This window comes from Aspergillus nidulans, chromosome V (assembly GCF_000011425.1).
Source record: "Aspergillus nidulans FGSC A4 chromosome V".
NCBI classification, from domain to species: domain Eukaryota; kingdom Fungi; phylum Ascomycota; class Eurotiomycetes; order Eurotiales; family Aspergillaceae; genus Aspergillus; species Aspergillus nidulans.
The window spans coordinates 1,325,499-1,341,366 of NC_066261.1; the positions used below are offsets into that span (position 1 = coordinate 1,325,499).

The 15,868-nt window shown below is 51.3% G+C and overlaps 5 protein-coding genes across 5 annotated transcripts, besides 1 other annotated feature; 3 read left to right on the forward strand and 2 right to left on the reverse strand.

Moving 5' to 3' along the window:
- Positions 1-15,868: part of a sequence feature (contig 1.89 1..282268(1)) that runs on past both edges of the window.
- ANIA_05220 (transcription factor domain-containing protein) lies at positions 248-3,504 on the forward strand (the record flags this gene model as incomplete). The annotated part of the gene is made up of 6 exons (XM_050612222.1): positions 248-473; positions 528-649; positions 700-1,037; positions 1,091-1,763; positions 1,810-2,352; positions 2,406-3,504. Exons 1-6 carry the CDS (start codon positions 360-362, stop codon positions 3,502-3,504), a joined length of 2,889 nt encoding a protein of 962 aa, XP_050468166.1. The 5' UTR covers positions 248-359.
- Positions 3,629-8,596, reverse strand: ANIA_05221 (kinetochore-microtubule binding complex subunit SPC105; the record flags this gene model as incomplete). Its single annotated transcript, XM_657733.2, has 5 exons — positions 3,629-4,600; positions 4,654-5,275; positions 5,322-7,903; positions 7,940-8,288; positions 8,354-8,596. 5 exons carry the CDS (start codon positions 8,594-8,596, stop codon positions 3,813-3,815), a joined length of 4,584 nt encoding a protein of 1,527 aa, XP_662825.1. The 3' UTR covers positions 3,629-3,812.
- On the forward strand, positions 8,862-10,150 carry ANIA_05222 (40S ribosomal protein uS17). The gene is made up of 3 exons (XM_657734.2): positions 8,862-9,152; positions 9,471-9,709; positions 9,807-10,150. The coding sequence occupies exons 1-3, from the start codon at positions 8,978-8,980 to the stop codon at positions 9,873-9,875; spliced, it is 483 nt and encodes a 160-aa protein (XP_662826.1). The 5' UTR covers positions 8,862-8,977; the 3' UTR covers positions 9,876-10,150.
- Positions 10,419-12,394, reverse strand: ANIA_05223 (uncharacterized protein; the record flags this gene model as incomplete). Its single annotated transcript, XM_657735.1, has 3 exons — positions 10,419-11,817; positions 11,868-11,925; positions 11,980-12,394. The coding sequence occupies 3 exons, from the start codon at positions 12,392-12,394 to the stop codon at positions 10,419-10,421; spliced, it is 1,872 nt and encodes a 623-aa protein (XP_662827.1).
- On the forward strand, positions 13,159-15,468 carry ANIA_05224 (ENTH domain protein; the record flags this gene model as incomplete). The annotated part of the gene is made up of 5 exons (XM_657736.2): positions 13,159-13,519; positions 13,591-13,828; positions 13,881-14,071; positions 14,115-14,232; positions 14,282-15,468. The coding sequence occupies exons 1-5, from the start codon at positions 13,472-13,474 to the stop codon at positions 15,466-15,468; spliced, it is 1,782 nt and encodes a 593-aa protein (XP_662828.1). The 5' UTR covers positions 13,159-13,471.

The window sequence follows — 15,868 nt, forward strand, 5'->3', positions numbered from 1 at the left end:
TGGCGGAAGCGTGGTGCCGATCTGCCCTGCGGAGGCATGACTAAGCCGATCATCCGACACAAATCTGGACTCGCTCATTCACGTCTCTCCAAGAGTCCATCACTACCGCCCTGCTTTTTCGCCATCGCGTCGTTTTCTATCACGGATCCGGTGGCTTGCAAGCACTTCCGGGTGGCGCAGTGGCTTATCGATCATAGTCAACCGTACTCTGCTTTCACGGGATCCGGCAAGCCGTATTATCGGGCCGGTCTGACCCTGACGCCTGACAGCAGGTACCTCGGCCCACTCCGCCCTACAGCGCCATGCGCTGCCAAAAACACATATGATTCCATTACTCTCTCACGGCTTCTGGCAGAGCTATGCAACTCTCAATGTCAACTGCTAGCTTAGGGCCTGCCCCGATTTCCAACATGCACGAAACTGCTCCATCGAGGAATGGTCATGGTTTTAGATTCCAAGGACGTAAACCACTGGTAAGCAGACCTTCATGCTGTTCTGCTGAGCACCATAGTAAAGCGGCTCTATAGGCTTGTGAGACGTGCTACAAGCGGAAAGTCAAGTGCGAGTTTGATGAGTCTGCCGGGTCCTGTATTCAATGTATGCGCCGTAATCTCCACTGCAAAGTCTCAAAGGGGAACAAGCATAAAAGGTATTGGCTGATCCAACTTTCCGAGGACTCCCGTTGACTAAATATGTCAGATCGTGTTATGTAAAGAGCTTGGAGGAGCGTCTCAGAAAGACCGAGTCACTGCTCAGAGCCGCTGGAATCGCGGTTGAAGAAGATCATGATGCTGAAGATGGCAGTTCCGTGGATGATGACGATTCTCTTTCGAGCAATCATCATGACTCCGGCCGTGAGGCCGAGTCGAGAAGCATGACCGGCAGAGCCACTGGTGAGAAAGGCTTGTTCAAGTCAGGAAACCCAGAACAATCCTTCAATTCCAATGCATTGGCCAAGTTCTACAGGCGCAGGCGCCCAACCGCGAAAAATACACCACCGGTATACAGAGCGGAGAAAGGATACTCAATGTATCATGGTACGCCTATGGCCTTGCTCGTCGCGCTTAGATTTGGTGCTAACCTCTCCCAGGGCGATGCTCGCCTCTGTCGCTACTGACCAGGGAAGGGATGGAATGGATCAAAACCAAGTCTGGCGAATCAAACTCTCTCGACAGTTTATTGTCAAACTCGAATTTCGATAGCCCCTGGGCCTATTGGCGACCTGATGTGTTCTACGACGTATTCGCTTCCAAGGTATTCAAACCGCTGCCACCAAGGGCGGAGGTCTTCTCTCTTCTCCAGGAATATTTTCGAACCTTGAACCTTATCTTTCCCCTGTATCATGAGAAGACTTTCATGGAACTCGTCGAATGGCAGTACACTCAGCAGACCTGCGACGATGCTGCTCGGTGGGCCAGTATCAACATCATCCTCGCGCTTGCCTATGAATATCGCTATTCAAATAGTCAGAAGGCAGAAAGGGATCGGGAAAAGGCATGGCTGTATTATAAGAATGCGCTTTCAGTATTCCCCGAGCTGGTACTTCGGCGGACAGATCTGTTGAGTGTCCAGGCCCTCCTTGGCATGGCGATCTTTCTTCGGGGCAACTCTGGCTCCCAAGCGACAATGCCCGTTGTGACCGCCGCCATACGAGCATCCCACCGGATGGGGCTTCATCGTGAAATTCACCGGCCCTATCTTTCAAGGCTAGAACAGCAGCAAAGGAAGAACGTATTCTGGATTGCCTACATTATTGATCAAAGGTAAGGTATTCGACACTTGTGCCTTTCACACCCTAACTATTTATAGCATATCTATCCGGCTAGGGAGCGCGCCGACGCAGCAACTTGACGACTACGATGTCGATTTCCCTTCCGACGACACTGAAGGATTAATGTTAGTCGGTAACAAGACGGTCTTCCCGCAATTATGCCGCATCTCAGTCATCAGAAGCCGAACATACAAGCACTTCTACTCAGCGCGTGCTTTGGAAGACAAATCTACAGCCGATATCTGCGAAATGGTCCACAAATTAGATGCAGAGCTACAAGATTGGAGACGTGAGAGCCAGTTTGATACTTCGTTAAAGCAAAGGGGTAGCGGCCAAGACTTTCTGGTTGGCTTTGCTTCTGCTAGCCTCTTCCTCCTGTACAACAACACACTCATGATGATTCACCGCATACCAACGCTAATCAATTTCGTCTACCAATCACGCGCCGAACGCATCCCAGAGCTTGATCTGAGGCTGATATTGAACCAGTCTTCCTCCTCGGCCATTCTTTGCGTCCAGGCTGCGAGAGATATTCTCAATTTGATAAATCATCTACCGTGGGGGGATGTTGCGTGGATATGGTAAGCTCTTGCCTCAAATCACATTCTACTTTCTTTGTCACTCATTTACTCAGGTCACTACTGTACTATATATTCCTAGCAGTCATGACAGTCTTCGTCAATATCCTCCGCAACAGCCAGCAACCTGCCTCGAAAGACGACCTCAAGTCCCTAAACATGGCCGCAACCTTTTTCACCACCCTTGTCCCAGCTGATGGGCCATGCAACTACGTACGGTTCATGACTCGCATGAGTACAGCCTTTGAGCGTATCGCTCGCACTGTTCTAGAACGAGATCAGAAGACGGTCCGACCGGGCCCAGATCCGCTTGTCAAAGCGAAAGCCTCTAAAAGCCGCGCAGCAAACAACTCGCGAAGTCAACCACCACCACATACTCTGCCCCAGCATCAATCTTCCTCCGCATCAGCATCTGCAACCACAACCGTCAACATCCCCAACCTCGAAGGTTTACCTCCGATCAACTCCTCCGGCTACGTCGTCATTGAGAGCCCTATCATTAGTCCCGATCAAAGCCCACCTCCACCTTCAAATCCCACAAGCAGCACAAACACAAAACCAACCTACTCAAGCCAACCGCAACCACAAACACATGCATCAAATCCCTCAAGCGTACCCCAGTATCAGTATCCTCCCACACTCCACTCCCAACAACATTCTTTTGCGCCTTCCACCATACCCACAGATACGACAACATCTTTCCCCTTACCAACTCTTGAAGAATCCTCCGTCACGACTTCATTACCCGCCTCCTTCCCATACCCCTTTTCCCAGACAAGGCCTGAACCATGGCAGATCCCTCTAACGGCAGAATGGGAGTTCGGCTTTGAGGGCCAATTCCTCGGCATGGGCATGAGCATGGGCATGGGCGCGGGCATGGGTAATGGCATGGGTATGAATAATATATTCCAACAGCAGGTTTATGCTTTCCAGGATCCGACTCATGGCTTGGGTTCCGGATCCATGAGTATGGGCTCGGCGGCTGCTAACGTGCCGATGCCGAATACGATGGTCAGCACACCTCTTATGGAGTATGGATACGGAGACCGGAATCAAAGCAATGGCACTGCTGGTGGCCGTAGCGATGGTGCCGGCCCTGCGCCAACACCCGGCCTTCAGTCGCATCAGCCGATGTGGTTTGGAAATGCGTTTTAGTTCAATATTTATCCATACTATCTATCTGGCAAGCCACTTTATTGGCGAAATACAGATCAATACGAAATATTAAGCCATGAGCTGTTATCAAAGATCATTAAATGTTTTTACTAACTCAAATTGGTATCACCATTTGGACAACGATAAATGCGCAGAACATCCTTATAGGTACTAACGAGCACGGCCGTAACAGTAAAGCCCAGTTGCATGAATCGATTAGCCAGTTCAAACCAAACCGGAACACCCGCTTAATCATCACAGAAGAAATCAATAACAAAGAACCTTAATAGAAGCGGCACAAGCAAAGTTTAGAATACCCTCCCCTCAAGCATTTGAACGGCCTTGCTCCAAACTCCGCTCCCGAACTTAACGCCTGATTTACCATTCCCTCTCAACTCCTTGCTCAGAATGCTCCGCATCTCCTTCTCAGACAACCCCTTGCTATTATCCGTTCCGAAGCCGTAGACTTTGCTAGCGATGACCTCAGTTTGAATGTCTAGGACGCCGAGCGCATTCCCGTCGTCTCTCGCAACGATGCATGTTGTTACCGCAAAGTCTACATCAATTCGGCAGTTTTCGTTGCTCCGCTTCTGTGACTTTGATAAAGGGGTAGAATCGATTGGAGGAGAAACAGTGCCGAGAAGAGTGCACCTGGCTCTGAGGGAGGGTTTTTCGAGTTCCGAAAGCTGAAGATTGGTAACGCCGTGGAATCCAAGCATGCGGGCTTCTTCTTCCGCCTTTGTCGCGAGGTCCCAGGCTTTCGAGACAAAGCGTAAAAGCTGTTTTGAGGTGAGCTCTGACTGAGTGATTGTGGCGATGTGGTTTTGGAGGGATTTGAGAATGAGTAACATGATTGGAGAGAGCGAACGCGCGTGGCTCGGTCCACTTTCTTTCTCAGGAGAGTAGCACAGCTCAATTGGGGTGTTTTCCTTTTGCGACAAAGAGTCTTTGCTTTCGCCCTCAATGTAAAATGAAGCTGGATAGAACTTGAGTTGTAATTGGTGTCGGTAAACCATGGTCACTGCCAGACCGGTCTCAGAAGAAGATGCAGAACTGATTGACCATCCAGTCCGCTGCTCAATGCGATGGACAGAGTCTATTACCAGCGTCAGAATAGGCTCAACTTTAGATGTAAGACGATAAACATACCCTTCAATTCGCGGATCTCCTTGGCACTCCATCCACGGCATTCTTCCTTTACCCTTTCAGCTTCTTGGATTTGAGCCATGACTTCTGCTTTCAACTCTGTCCCTGTCTCTATCGTGTCTGTCTTGTCCTGTATCTGCGTCTGGAGCTCTTCGAGCACCTGCCTCTTCGCCGCAATCTCCTCTTCCAAGTCAGACAGCTTGCCCCGTGCATTCCAGAGTTCATCCTGGTCACAGTTCTCGAGTTCATCCGCTAACTGCTGCAACTGGGCGGCTTCTTCCTTTAGCGACGAATGCTTAGCGGAGAGCGCAGGCATAGCATCCTTCAAGATTGCCTCGTGTTTCGACAAGAGATTGTCGTCCCCTTTCATCTCCTCTACATGACGATCTAGGCCCTCCTTAAGACCCTCAAGAAGCTTCATACGCCACTCGTACCATGTAGCTTTGCTCAGCAGTCTGGTGTGAGTTTTGACGTTCCGGAACTGGTTGTCCATTAACAAACGGATGTCAGGCGCTGCTGCCATATATTCCCGGAACAGGGGTGGGTTGTCGGCGTAGGTTTCGGTCTCGATGGATCGAATGATTTGGCGACCTTCGGAGATATATGATTTCAACTCTCGGCAGGACTACAGAGCGTCAGGAAAGAAAATATTCTTTATTGTGGCCACTTACGTGCTGATACAACTCTAACATTGGCACGGTACAGAACCCGGCGGCCACGCAGTCGTCAAAGTTAGAAGCACTGGACTTGCCATCACCCTCCAAGGACAATCTAGCTGCCCTTTTGCTGATGCTATCCGGTGCCGTCGTATGTCGTCTCTTAGTGGTCGTAAGTTCCATGAAGTGGATGTTGGTCATATTCAAGAAGTCTTGCAAATGGATTGGTTCAAATTCAGGTTCATGATTGTCGTCAGCACCACCTTCAGTTGGAACCTCAACGTCTGGTGAAGCAGCTTTCGATGCATCTTGAGCGGAGTTTTCCAGAGCAAGGACCCTCGGCTCCTGTGTCGGTGTTGTGCTGACCTTTGAAGGAGATAATGCCATCGACTTACGAGCTGGGGACCGAGCACGACCAACGGTTTCTTCCTTGCTCGGCGGAGGCGGAAGCCTCACATTCTTCACAGGGCTGTCCTCGCGACGCCGCAATCGCTTGGGCGTATTCTCACCTTCGTCTTCGTCCTCCAGGTCTAACTCTGCTGGGCGCTTGCCAAGAATACCCCGAGCAGCACCAACATGAAGGCTCTTGCGGCCGCGCAGCTTATTCTTCTTTGGTGTAAGACTTGAAATCATGTCTTTCAAGCTGGCAGTGGGATCTGGAGGCTGGATATGACCATCCTCGCGGCTCTCCTCTTCCTCCCGTTCTCGGTCAACCTCTTCTTGGAGTTTGATAGGGTCTTCAAACCGCACCCCTTGCGGCCTTGGAACAAAGTCTCCCGCCTCCTCCCCAATGGAACGCCGTTTGTCAAGCATAGCCGCAACTTTCGGAGAACCAAGTCCTTCCCTGTCGATCCCAATGCCCGAGGAGCGCCTGGGTCCTGGAGGTCGCAGGACAAACAAAGGAGCAGACTCTCCCGCCGCATTCGAGCCAAAAAGGCTTCGGCGACCTGGAGATTTCTGTTGACTGTGGGAAGCCTGAATCTCAGGTTGAAATATTTTCTTCGGTGATGCATTGCGAATACCTTCGTCCTTAAAAGGTGACGGATGTTCTGGAGTAGAGGGTTGGCCTGCTCGAGCCGACTGTTTTAGGGTCTTCGAAGAATTCTGGGCAGGTGGTTCTTGGGGTGTTATCGATGTTGGTGTCGTGGGGGTTGCGCGGCTCAGACTCTGCCTTGTAGGCCTTGACCTGACACTGGCCAAGCTAGGGCTACCACTTTCAGAGGCGACAGCAGCAACATGGAAGGCTGCCGGGGACTTAGCTGGGGATGCTCTGACAGACTCTTGGAAAGGAGAGCTGGCAGGCTGCGAGTGTACCTTATCTGGGCTCGCGCGTTCAGGCGTCAATATCTTGCCCATAGCGGCAGTGAAATCCATCCCTGTGGTCTGGTCTCCATCCCCGAACTCCGCTTCCTCCTGGACACGTGGAAGTATTTCACCCACCGCTCCCGTAATCTCCATATCGGCACCATCGTCCATATCATCTGGGTTGTCGTACGTGGAATTATCTCCGTGATCCGGTGTATCATTATCCTCGTCGACCTTCTGAGATCCGGCTCTATTCAAAACTCCTCCCACGACCGACGTAAATTCCATTGTCATTTCCTCGTCGTTGTCAATCTCGCTGTTGGCATCTGCTGACTTTGCAGGAGAAACGGATTGCGCGATACCTCCCACTACATTAGTGAGTTCCATTGTCTGCTCTTCGTAGTTCGTTTCTTCGGCGATCGACCTGCGGCGGCCGAGGCTCTGGCGGTTGTTGGGAATAATCCGCCCAATAGCATTGGTCACTTCCATGCTAAGATCCTCGTCACCATTGTCGCTAGCCATCTCCGAAGTTGCGGAGTTCATGGACTTGGAGGGGTCAACATTTTCCTGATCATGCCGCGCGCTGATATCTTCCCAATCGAAGCTCTGTCTCTGCCCCTTCTTGATCCAAGGCTGAAAGGCGCCAGTAATCTCCTGGTCAGCGATCTCCATAGATACTTCCTCATCGTTCTCGTCCTCGAAGCTTCTAGTTCCCGCCTCCCGAGCAGCTTGCCGTAAGGCTTCGTTCAGGCGATTGGTGCCGGAAGTCGATTCTGACCCATCTGTTTGGGTTGTCACTCCAGAGTGGATGGACATGTCATCCATACTCATTGCTGTGCTTTCCCCGTCGAATCCGGAGGCTGTAGAACTCTCATCATCATCGTCGTCCTCCTCCTCCTCGTCATTTCCATCATCCCTAGCGATGGAGTGCAAACCAGTATCCTCGCTATTTTCGCTTCCACTAAAAGGGCTTGAGAGCATTTCCTGGGATGAACTAGCTCCATCATAGCTACCAATAGGTTGCTGATTCCTGAGTCGCTCCAAATCAGGGTATTGAACCGGCGAGAAGGCGATGTCCGACTCAGCATCAATATCAGGCGAGCTTGAACGATCGCTTTGTTTTGATGTATGCATGGGCTGGTTCGGAGTATTCGTCAGAGCAGAGACACGTCGAGTAGAATTGGAAGCGGAAGAGGATGTCGAGTCTTCAGGAATCTCCACCACGTTCCAGGTATGCAGTGTCGCCTCAGGAGCAAAGGATACACGACGGTTGGCTTGAAGACCAGTCAGCTCTGAGCAGCGATATAGCTGAGAATCAATAAACATACCCATTGACTTGCGCCGAGCCTCTCTGTGCTCCAATGCCGCTTTTCTTTCTCTCTCGCGCCTTTCCTTCTCCTCCTGTTCCCTTGCAGCAGCCATCTCATCGCGGATGGTGTCCGCATTGAAATTATCGAATGGATTAGTTTGACCGTCCGTTCCAACTGCAGATTTCTGCGCGTGTGTGTCCAAATCAATTAAGTTTCCTCCTTGCGCTAAGCCGGTGCTAGACGCTTGTTCCTTTCCTCCGCGGGCCGGTGTTTTTCTGCGCGTTTCTTCAAATGTAGGAATGTTCCGTATGGGGGATACAGGTGCTGTGGGTTTGAGGATTGACTTTAGTGGAAACACTGCAGCAGACTATACAACAGTAAACGGTCAGTTTATGGGAACAAGTGAGACCGCGGCGTGCGGGGCGTCAATACCTTTCGTCGGTTTCCGTTCGAAGTCTGAAGCGCGTCCAAACCTCCAGGTCCCAGACTTTTGCTACGAGACTTTTTCTCCTTTCCCGTTGCCGATCGGCGATTAGCAAGTGGCTGGGAAGTGCTGATTTCTGTCGTTGCATTATCTTTGTCTCCTCCAGCAGTCAACCTCGATCGGGGTACATGGGCGATAGAGCGGCGAGAGCGCACACGGGTCGACTCCGCAGAGTCACCTCTGGACGCCATAGGGGCGGCTGACGCTCACAGACGATTTTATTGTAGTACGTCCGCCGCCGGTGCCCAGCAGCATACAATTTGTCTGTGCCTTAGTGATGGATTGAGTATTGACGCCTTGATCTTCAGTCCAACAAGCGCGTCACCCCGGCGGGCAGTCATGTGATTTAAGAAGTAAACAAAGCAAGCTTACATAACAGCCCTAGCCGATCCGCATAGGTTCCGGAAGAGGACTAGTGCAGCCACCGCACAACTCCCACACTCAATATCCGCGATCCTGAATTTTGTCTTCCTCAAAAGTCGACGTCGACACCGTACAATCCGACAACCCTTCGCGACGAATCTCCCACTCAGCTCGACCTTGTTTCCTTGTCGGACTGTATTCTCGCAAAAATGGCCACCGAGTTGACCGTCCAGTCGGAGCGTGCGTTCCAGAAGCAGCCGCACATCTTCCTCAACCCCAAGACCAAGGCGAAGAGCAAGAAGGTCGGCCAGACTCGACGATGGTACAAGGATGTTGGTCTGGGTTTCCGTACCCCCAAGACCGCCATTGAGGGCAGCTACATTGGTATGCACGACTTGAACTTTTTTTTCTCCGGTTCGAAAATTGCGGTTTGGCGACTGGCGGTGGTTTTTCCCTCGAGGTCTGGAATTGAGAATGCGCGGATGGCGAACGCAAAATCTACACTTACATTCAATATGTTGGGAAGCGGATGAATTGGATGACGGTGTCTGGACTTACAATATCCGGGCTAGCGATACGATTCCTGATTCTCAATCCTCAATTCTCATATCTCAGACTTTCGGGGAGAAGATCCATCTACTCTATACGCTCTACGCTTTTTTTTCGGCCGCAGAAGGATTAATGCTGACTTGCAAACTCTAGACAAGAAGTGCCCCTTCACCGGTATGGTCTCTATCCGTGGCCGTATCCTGACCGGCCGTGTCGTCTCCACCAAGATGCACCGTACCATCATCATCCGCCGTGAATACCTCCACTACGTTCCCAAGTACAACCGTTACGAGAAGCGTCACAAGAACCTTGCTGCCCACGTCTCTCCCGCTTTCCGTGTTGAGGAAGGTGACTGGGTCACCGTCGGCCAGTGCCGCCCCCTCAGCAAGACTGTACGTGATACCTGCAGGACCCTAACATTCATACTTCTCAATCCAATATATTCCATCTTATATGCGAACGAACGAATTCTGACTTTCTGATCATCAGGTCCGCTTCAACGTCCTCCGTGTCCTGCCCCGCACCGGCAAGGCCGTCAAGGCTTTCTCCAAGTTCTAAGCGAGTCGACGTCGATGATGCTGCGATGCGATGAGGCGGTGTCCTCGAGAGTAAATGCAATCTAGGGAAGCGGCGCGAATGGGTTCGAACGGAAGTTAGGGGTTGGGATTGTTTCACGATTTCATGTCCCGGTACCCCTTGCGAAGGATATATCCAATGAAAAAAATTTGATCTGTTCTTCTTTTACCTATAGTACAGCAATCTAGGGAAACGGATCGGGCTTAATCGTTTGGAAATGCGATTTCTGTCAACAGCTGCAAATGGCCGTTTATTGCATTCAAAAAGGAAAGAGTAGATGGATCTTTGAGGTGCTGCAGGTCCCCCGTGGCTCTCAGTCCAGTCGTATAAGAAGCAAGACATACTGACGAACCGCAACCTGACCATTCGTAGAATAACACTCAGACTGCCACCCAAACTCATTACCTTGATCTTTACCAAATCAAGCCACGACACAACAGGGTAAACCGAAACAGCGGCCGTGGTTAATCGCACGTTGACACCCGTCAATGGTGAAGTCCTCATTCACAATCAGATTCAGCAATACTAGACTAAAAAATTTCCACGCAGCACAGACATAACACGAGCCCTGTCCACGGCGAATTCATCAATTGCCATTTGCTTTTGGTCGACAGCTTCCTCAACAGTAAACTCAGACTCCATGACATCGTCCATTTCTCTGTCGAAACCATTATTGACGACATTCGCGGGGTTTGAATTCGGATCCTGCGCCAACGAAGAGTCGAGATCCATACGAGGAGGGACTGTCTTCCTTCTGTGCCTAAATGAAGGCGGTGGAGTCTCATCCATGGAAGATTCGTCCTGTTCGTCCTCATCGGACTGAAGATCGAGGGTGGCGTCAGACTTATCACCCCAATCGTCAGATGATTCCACGATATTCATACCGGGATCTGAGTCAAATCCACCAAATGGGATTGGCTCTACTGAGTCGGGTGTAGCATCTGGGGTGAGCAGCGTAGGCATGACAGGTTCACCCCTGTAACCAAGCTCAACACCTTGAAAGAAACCCTGCCAGGACATGTATCTGGTCTTGATTCTCCACGAGTACGCCATGCCTCTGCTGATTTCTCGGCAGAACTCCTGTGGGACATCCAAGAGGGACAGCAGCTTCCCCACTGTAGCACCAGCCTCCATGTCCAAGGACATGGCGTTTTTTGTCATGGCTTTGTGCAAGCCCTTTCTGTTGTGCCTATGTGTTGTGATCAGATCAAGTTGCAAGAATCGATTAATATCTGGATGCTCATCTGCAATGCGGGATAGGGTATCGATAGTGAAACTGCAGATAATAGCGTCATTGTTGATCCGGCCCCATACTGCATACTCGCCCGCACCATTATACATCCTTCCTATCTTGAGATTTTGTTCGCGGACAAACTCTCTGGCAGAGTAAACCTTCGACCTCAGTTTTCTCGTGTCGAAAATAGCTATGGTGGCACCCCCCTTTTCCCTCAGCCCCCTGTGAACTGGTGCAAGGAGGGACATGAAAGTCGAAATGAAAGGAGACGGGAAATCCTTATGACGCCGGATGTGGCTTTCAAAGAGGCGATTAAACACGTCTTCTGCAAGCGTGTCTGGAGCAAAATAGCCCTTGAAAAGACTGGCAAACATTCCAGCAACAAATACATTCTCCAGATTGAGTCCTTGTGATCGAACGTTCCACCACCGATATAGCAGGGGAGGGAGCTGCGCCGCATTCAAACCGTTGGTTGCTTTCTGGATAGCGTTAAAAACGCAAGTAGCAGGCCCACTAATGCTCACGCTGCTAGGGTTTTCGGCATAACACCAAAAACAAAGTTTGTCCCCAGCAGTGCAAAGGGGTCTTTCTCCCAGCTGGTCTGTAAACCTCTGAGCACCATCTTGCTGCGACCCGGCGGCTCCAGAAGACTCACCGGACACAGTCTCTCCTCGGAATAGCTGCCTTCGACTGCTCTGAAACAGTTAGTTACAAGCTGAAAGAAATTGTCGTTCTCTTACTGGTATTTCCAGGGAATCACGGGACCCGTGGGGTGAAATCTCCTTCTGGAACAGCTGCCTGTTAACATTCTATGGCAGTTGGTTATAAGCTATCATAAATTGTGTCGCTCACTCATTGCTTGGTGCCGAGGCTTTGGGAGCTGGTAGGTAAAAGTCAATGAATCGACTGTGTCTTCGGCCTTTCTGTCAATATGCTTGTTGATTGAGATTGCAGTTGCTTCAATTTTTTCAATATATGACAGCCATGCCTCGGCGTCAAATGCGGACTGATGCACATCTCCCCAGATGGGATCCCCCTTCTTCTTCATGTCAATCCACTGTGAATCGAGCGTCGACCACTTGACTGGCAGTTTCTCATTAAACCCACATTCGTTAAGCTCCTTCTTAAAACGCGAGTTGAAGATGGCCTGGAATGCATCACGATCTTTGTTGAAATACTTAATCAGGCAGCAAAGGAAGGTTCTCATCTCAGTGGACCATCTCACCCTCGGCGGCTTGGTGAGGAGGTTGAGAGCATTCAGCTCCATGGGCAAGTTCGTCTCGTCAAGAAAGCTTGTGCTGGACGAGAGATCTCTCTATGCTCACTTTTGTAGACGAGCAGTGAGACGTACGGCAAGGACGAACGCAGTAGAGACGTCTTGTGGGCGAAGAGAGACGAGGAATGAGGCAAGAAGGATAACAAACTCCAGACAATAACACAAGTGTCGTAGGTCTGCGAATATGCCGTTCCCAAGAACTGAGGCGGCTCTATTATTTCCACGGGCGTGTTTTCCTTAAGCTCGTCGCATATTTGAGACACTCACTCATCAATAGCCCAGTTCTTGCACAAGTTATTCGTGGACTTATAAACCTCATAGCAAGCATGTACTTGCTAATCTCTAAGGTCTGTTCATAGCAGCTTGATGAATGGTCGAAGCGGTAGCGTTATTGGGATGATGAGGTTATTCATAATGTGTTAGGTGTATTATATATATTTCACGGCGGCGACTTGAGTTCACGGTACTGAGAGAAAAGTGTACGCCACCGCAAGTATACGATTCACGACAACCAATTCTTAACGAAACTGATTATTCGAATGCACAGTGTCCCAGTACCAACAGTGCAGTATGGCATTCGCTCGTTGCTTGTACAGGTACAGAGTAGAGTGCCTGAGAGGATGTGGAGCTCGGGCAGCTAAACCCGAGAAAGGCGGCGCCGAACTGGGAGGCCGTCGTCGTGATGCTCCTCGCTTTCACCCCCCACGACCACTCTGCCTGTGAACCTCGCCCAATCCCCCCTGTCCAGTTGTTCTGGCAGTTTTACAAAACGCTGCATTTTTATCTCGGTTTCCCCGGCTGGACCGTTACACCTCGAACCGTTTCTGCCAGCTGTTTCCACTCCTGATCCACGTTTCTCGACATGGCCTAAACGATCATGATTTCAATTGGGGCTGGCGTAAACGAAATAATTCACTATCTACGGTAGTCACTGTCGAGTCTATATTCCTCAGAAAGCTGTCACAATTGGTTCCGCTGGGGTGTCGTGTCAGGACATCCTCAACTTTGCGCTACGATCCTTCCCTAAATTCCGTCGCAATCATCCAGACGCCCTAGACAGCCTGGAAAATGGCCCAAAACTTCGAGAAATCGGTAAAAGGGGCTACCAAGGTCAAGGTCAGTAGAGATTTCGGCTTGCGCTTCGCTTGCGTCTGCAGGATGCTGATTTCAGCCTGTCGCTTTCGTAGCTTGCGGCCCCCAAATCCAAATACATCGAGCACATCCTGGTGGCTACGCATACGGGCGAAGCTGGAGTGGCAGAGATATTCCGGACACTGCACCTTCGGGTTCGCGATTCGACATGGACAATCGCTTTCAAGGCTCTCATCGTGATCCACTTCATGATCAGGGAGGGCCAGCTGGACGCAACGCTGCAGTATATGGCGGAGAATCCGAGGAAAATCGCTGTCCACGGGCTATCAGAGGGTGGGATTGTCTGGAGGTCTTTGATGATACCGTGCTGACTGCTCCGCGACAGTCCAACCGCAAGGCCGCAATATTCGACGATACGCCCAGTACCTCCTCGCTCGCGCAAAAGCATTTGAGCAGACCAAGACCGATTATGTACGGAGCGGCCAGGGCCGCATGAAGCGTCTTACAGTCGACAAGGGCCTACTACGAGAGACAGAAATTGTACAGAAGCAGATCAAGGAGCTCCTGCGATGCGATGTAAGCACCATAGAACTGACTCTCGATGTATGTGGCTAACTAGTATCAGCTCTTAACCGATGAAGTCGAGAACGAAATCAGCCTGACGGCATTCCGTCTTCTTACTCTGGACCTTTTGACTTTATACTCCGTCATGAACGAGGGCACAATAAACGTTCTAGGTAAGTTGGATATACCACACATTACAAAGCCATTACCAACCGCGACTAGAACACTATTTTGAAATGTCGCGCCCTGATAGTGAGCGCGCGCTGGAGATTTACAAGACCTTCACCGCGCAAACTGAGGAAGTTGTCAAGTTTTTGGGAGTTGCTCGACATTTCGAGTCGGCCACAAGGCTAGAGATTCCCAAGTTAAAGCACGCTTCCACCGATCTCACACGTCTCCTCGAGGACGACCTGAACGATCCGGATTTCAACCAGCGCCGCAGAGAGTATCTTGCTCGGAAAGGAAAAAGTGTAAGTAGCAGTGCTTTCGCAGCAGCCTCGACCACGGGTGATAAGCCCGCTTCCAACTCAAATCCTACGCCTCCTCGACCCAAGACGGAGCCTAGCCCTCAGACAAAGGCAGCCCCATCAAACCTTATAGACTTCTTTGACTCGATTGAGCCGGCCCAGCCAGCTCAGTTCCAGCAGCAGCCGCAGCAACAGGGCATGCAATTCCAGCAGACCGGCGGCTTCCCTGGACAAGAGCCTGCTTTCTACCCACAACAGACAGGATTCCAGCAGCCTCAACCCACGGGATTGAACCAGCAGGCGCCATTTGGAGGCCCGTTTGCCCCGCAAACCACCAACCAGTTTGGCCAGCAACAAGTGCCTGCTCCCCTTCAAGCAACCCCGACCGGTGCCGGATTCGGTGGCTACACACCGCAACCCCAGGCTCAAGGGTTCCAGTCGCAGCTTCCCCCGATCCCGCAGAACAATGTCGCTGCATTCCCCCAGCAGCAACAGTCACCCGCCACTCTCCAACCGCAGACGACCAATCCTTTTAGGCAGTCCATGTTAATGAGCACGCCGACGGGGTCAGCTGTGCCGCCATCCCCACTGAACCGCCAGAGCACAAACCCGTTCGCGAAACGGCTATCAACAGCGAACCCGTCGTTTCCCCAGAGTCAGCCGTCTCAACAGCCCCAGCAGCCAGCAGCTCTCCAACCCCAGCGGACGGGCACGAACCCTTTCGCTCGAAGTTCGTCTGTCCCACCGCAACAGTCACAAAGCCTGCATCCTTCTGCCGCACCTCTTCGGCCTACACCCACAGGAAGCACAAATCCGTTCCGACAAAGCACACTTGTGCAACAGGGCCAGGGGTGGCAGACGACCAACGGGCAACAAGGCACCATGGGCGGGCTGGAGCAGCTGGAAACGATCTCCGTGTTCCCACGACCGGGATACTCGTGAAACCATTACACCACCTCCACCTCGTAAGATGGCGGTCGCGTCCGCGACCCGGTATCTCTAATGCATTGTTATCTCTAGTTTTATCCCTATTGTCCTGGTGCTGTTCCCATTCTGTGAATTCCCATCTGTGATTAGTTGCATACGGCTCGCAGCGCGGGCGCACATTGTAGTAATAGCGAATACAGAACTTTCTATTGACCAGAATCGTGAGTAAATATGACCGTGACAGGTCCAACCCACGCAAGGAGCGCCATATGGAAGGAAGATATATCCGACCGAGCCAGTAGACCACTCACCGTTGCCAGCCAGGCGTGGCTATTGTTTATCCAGGGAGCCGGACTCCACCCGGACACCGGCAGCCGCAGCATCCGAGATCCAGACCATCGCTGCTGGGCGGCTT